Here is a 3,811-nt window from a genome sequence, read left to right as displayed (position 1 = left end):
ATACAATAAATATACATATACGCACATGTACAGTATATACACATATGCATGTATACAGTATATATACATATGCATGTATACAGTATATATACATATACATCCATATAGACATACATATACACACATACATATGTAGATATATGTTTTTTATGACAAAATTAAAAAACTGAAGAGTCTATGTATACCTACACATATATAAATGTACACATTTACATGCATACACATATGCACATATACATATACACATGCAGTATATACATATATTTGTTTATTGCAAAAATAAAAATAAAAGGAGTGTTTACATCGATGGAGCATCCCATCATGGAGCCCCGGTTCAGCGCGGTCTTCATGATGGTGTACAGGTTGTCTGGCGCTCTCTTGGTTTCGTATATTTCCCCGACGCCGCCGGTGAAGTCCTCCATGGCCTCCATGGTGCTGCCCCCCTTCAGGGACTCGTAGCTGCCGTGCAGTCTGGGACAAACGCATCACCGTGGGGTTACCGAGGATTTAACCAAAGAGGTGGAGGGCAAGGCCAAACTTAGAGATTTAAAGGTTGAGATATGTAAGCAGAGGCACCGCTACGAATTTTGGGCCCCATGCCAAAAAACTCAAACTGGGTTAGTTTAATCATTTTATGTTAGTTTTTACCTATTTTTTGAGGCCCCTGTCAGTCATTAGCCCCAATATAATATACCATGTAAGAGCTAGCGTGACTAAAATCCAACTGTAATGTTATACATTTTACTGAGCATGGTTTTCGCTCCCCTGACGATAAATAATAAAGCTGTATTGCAGACACAGATCCACACAACACATCATACAATATAAAAAGTATAAAAAGGAGATACAAACATACAAAATAATTCCATATTCGCCTATAGGATATACAGGCTATTGCACCAATGGGGTCTTAAACTAGAAGTGTAGAAGTGTATATATATAACAGATTTTCAGAGGATTGACTAATGCTTCAATTATATGGTTCTCCGACTTGTCCAGATGACACATCAGTTGTCTTAACTCTCATGTTGTCCTCAGGTCAAATTTGACTTAGGCCTGTGAACGCCTCGGGATCCCCCAGTCGGAGCTGGTTGATGTGGCTCGGGAAAGGGAAGTTTGGGGTCCCCTACTGGAGCTGCTGCCCCCGCGACCCGAAACCGGATAACAGGATGAAGATGGATGGATGGATTCAACCACAATTGAGCAGTATATAGCGGTATGATGTAGGTTCTACACAAAGAGCACTTGGAAAATCAGGGCACCTTGATTCATCTATCGAATGTTAGCCTACGCGGGAGATAGTCTGGATCCATCCATCCATCCATCTTCATCCACCTGTCCGGTATGGGGTTGCAGGAGCAGCAGGTCACTTGTCACTTTTTTCAATGTTTTTTTGTCATAGTCAAGTTTTTGTAAACAAGTCAAATTTGACCCGAGGACAACAGGAGTGTTAATATTCAATGCTGCGTTTTTAGCTATTATTATTATTATTATTATTATAATTTATCAGAGCCACTGAGGCTGCGTCCGGACCTTAGCGCCGCCCAGGGCGATGATGTGTGATTGGTTTAAAAAAATGCAAAACACACACATCCTGTCCCAGAATGCATCTGTGGTGTAGCCAGACCTCACTCCACAACGCTGTGGGGATAAAGGAGGAGGGTAAAGAATGAAGTGTTCTTACTTGGCGTAGGCTTTCTCCAGCAGAGCGCTCCAGAACTCGTTGTTGGTGGCGGAGTGCAGCATGATGAGCTCGTTTCTCACCGTCGGCAGCCGGTCGTCCACCACCACGTCCAGCCACCGGTTGTGATGCCAGAACTGGGGGAGTGAACGACAGAGAATAGGTAAAAAAAACACTTTAATGATAATAATTATCCCATTCAATTCACTTTGATTGTGAAAAGACACAAAAAGTGGAATAATGTCCTTTCTATTTTGAGAATTTGTTATTCTTGGCTCATTTGTGAGCTGAAACCTTGTATTTAACTCTGATAGGCCAAGACACCTGTCAATCAATCAAGCCAGAATTACCCTTTGCTCCTTTTGTATATAGATATATCTATATCTCTCTCTATATATATATATATATATATATATATATATATATCTATATCTATATATATATATATATATAAATATAAAGGAAAATAAATGACATTTTGCTCATTATCACATTTTATTTTCTGCATTCTAGTGAATTTGAAAACAATCTGTGCCTTTTCTGCATCAAGAAATGGTCCAAATGACTTTATTAATGCAAAGGAAATATAATAGATTTTTGTGGGGGGGGGGTTGCACTGGTCCGTTTTGACTATGGGGGTGGGGGGGGGGGGATTGTAACCCAATAATTATCAATAAAAATCAATTCACTTTGATCGTGAAGAGACACAAAAAGTGGAATAATGTCCTTTCTATTTTTAAGAATTTGTCATTCTTGGCTCATTTAACTCTGATAGGCCGAACCACCTGTCAATCAATCAAGCCAGCATGCCCCTTTGCACCTTTGTATGTATACAGTATATATATCTATATATATATAGATATATATAGATATATATATATCTATATATATCATATTACGGGGATTGCTTTGTCCCCGGTTGGCAGTGTACCTGGAAGTGGAAGATGCCGGCGTATCTGTGGTCAAACTCCTGGTCCCGGGGGATGACTCGGGCCATGGCGTCTTTTTTTAAGGTCAAGGATGCGATGGCTGCCAGAAGCCAGCAGTCCCCTGTGGTGACGAAACAGATGCATCATGGGTAAAGGAGGAAAATATATGCTGAGACACAACATAATGAGACAGAAAATGTATACATGTATTTCAAATGTGTAAAGATACTTGTAAAAAATGTAAAATGTATTTCTGTCTGTGGTGTAAAATAAAGACTTGAGCTACGGAGGCCCCTGAGGGACTGAACACATCGGCAACTCACGCAACATTTCTGAAAACATCACAACAAAAGAGAAAACATTTCATGAAGCTAAACAACATTTTACAAAACAAAACAACATTTCATAAAAAAAGACATTTGGTTGAAAAGTTCAGTAATCCAAAAGAGGAGTCTCACCAAATGGCATTTTTATTTTTATTTTGCTTTGTTTTCTGATGTTTTGTTTTCTGAAATGTTGTTTTGTTTTGTAAAACGTTGCTTGGATTTTTGAAATGTTGGGTTTTCTTAAATGATTTGGTTTCTGAAATGTTGTTTTGTTGTCTGATACGTTTTTTTTTTTCATGTGTTTTCTTTTCTGATACGTTTTTTTTATGTGTTTTTTTTTCTGATATGTTGTTTTGTTTTCTGAGATGTGGTTTTGTTTTCTGAAATTTAGCTTTTTTTAATAAAATGTTGCTTGGATTTCTGAATTGTTTTATTTTCTGGAATGTTTTGTTTTCTGATGTTTTGTTTTCTGAAATCTTTTTCTGTTTTCTGAAATGTTGTTTTGTTTTCTAAAATGTTTTGTTTTCTAAAATCTTTTTCTCTTTTCTGAAATGTTGTTTTGTTTTCTGAAATCTTTTTCTGTTCTCTGAAATGTTGTTTTGTTTTCTAAAATGTTTTGTTTTCTAAAATCTTTTTCTCTTTTCTGAAATGTTGTTTTGTTTTCTAAAATTTTTTGTTTTCTAAAATATTTTTCTGTTCTCTGAAATGTTGTTTTGTTTTCTAAAATGTTTTGTTTTATAAAATCTTTTTCGCTTTTCTGAAATGTTGTTTTGTTTTCTAAAATTTTTTGTTTTCTAAAATGTTGTTTTGTTTTGTAAAACGTTGCTTGGATTTTTGAAATGTTGGGTTTTCTTAAATGATTTGGTTTCTGAAAT

The 3,811-nt window shown here is 36.5% G+C and overlaps 1 protein-coding gene across 1 annotated transcript in view; it reads right to left on the bottom strand.

Annotated features, from left to right (window-relative positions):
* capn9 (calpain 9) overlaps positions 1-3,811 on the bottom strand; it is a 31,067-nt gene that overhangs the window by 16,290 nt on the left and 10,966 nt on the right. Inside the window, exons 5-7 of the mRNA XM_034884204.1 lie at positions 2,613-2,731; positions 1,685-1,818; positions 303-471 (exon numbers count right to left, since the gene is read on the bottom strand). Of these exons, the coding sequence (XP_034740095.1) occupies positions 303-471; positions 1,685-1,818; positions 2,613-2,731 (422 nt within the window). The remainder of the gene's footprint in view (positions 1-302; positions 472-1,684; positions 1,819-2,612; positions 2,732-3,811) is intronic.

This window comes from Etheostoma cragini, chromosome 2 (genome assembly GCF_013103735.1).
Source record: "Etheostoma cragini isolate CJK2018 chromosome 2, CSU_Ecrag_1.0, whole genome shotgun sequence".
Classification (NCBI taxonomy): domain Eukaryota; kingdom Metazoa; phylum Chordata; class Actinopteri; order Perciformes; family Percidae; genus Etheostoma; species Etheostoma cragini.
This window is presented reverse-complemented; position numbering and strand designations above follow the sequence as displayed.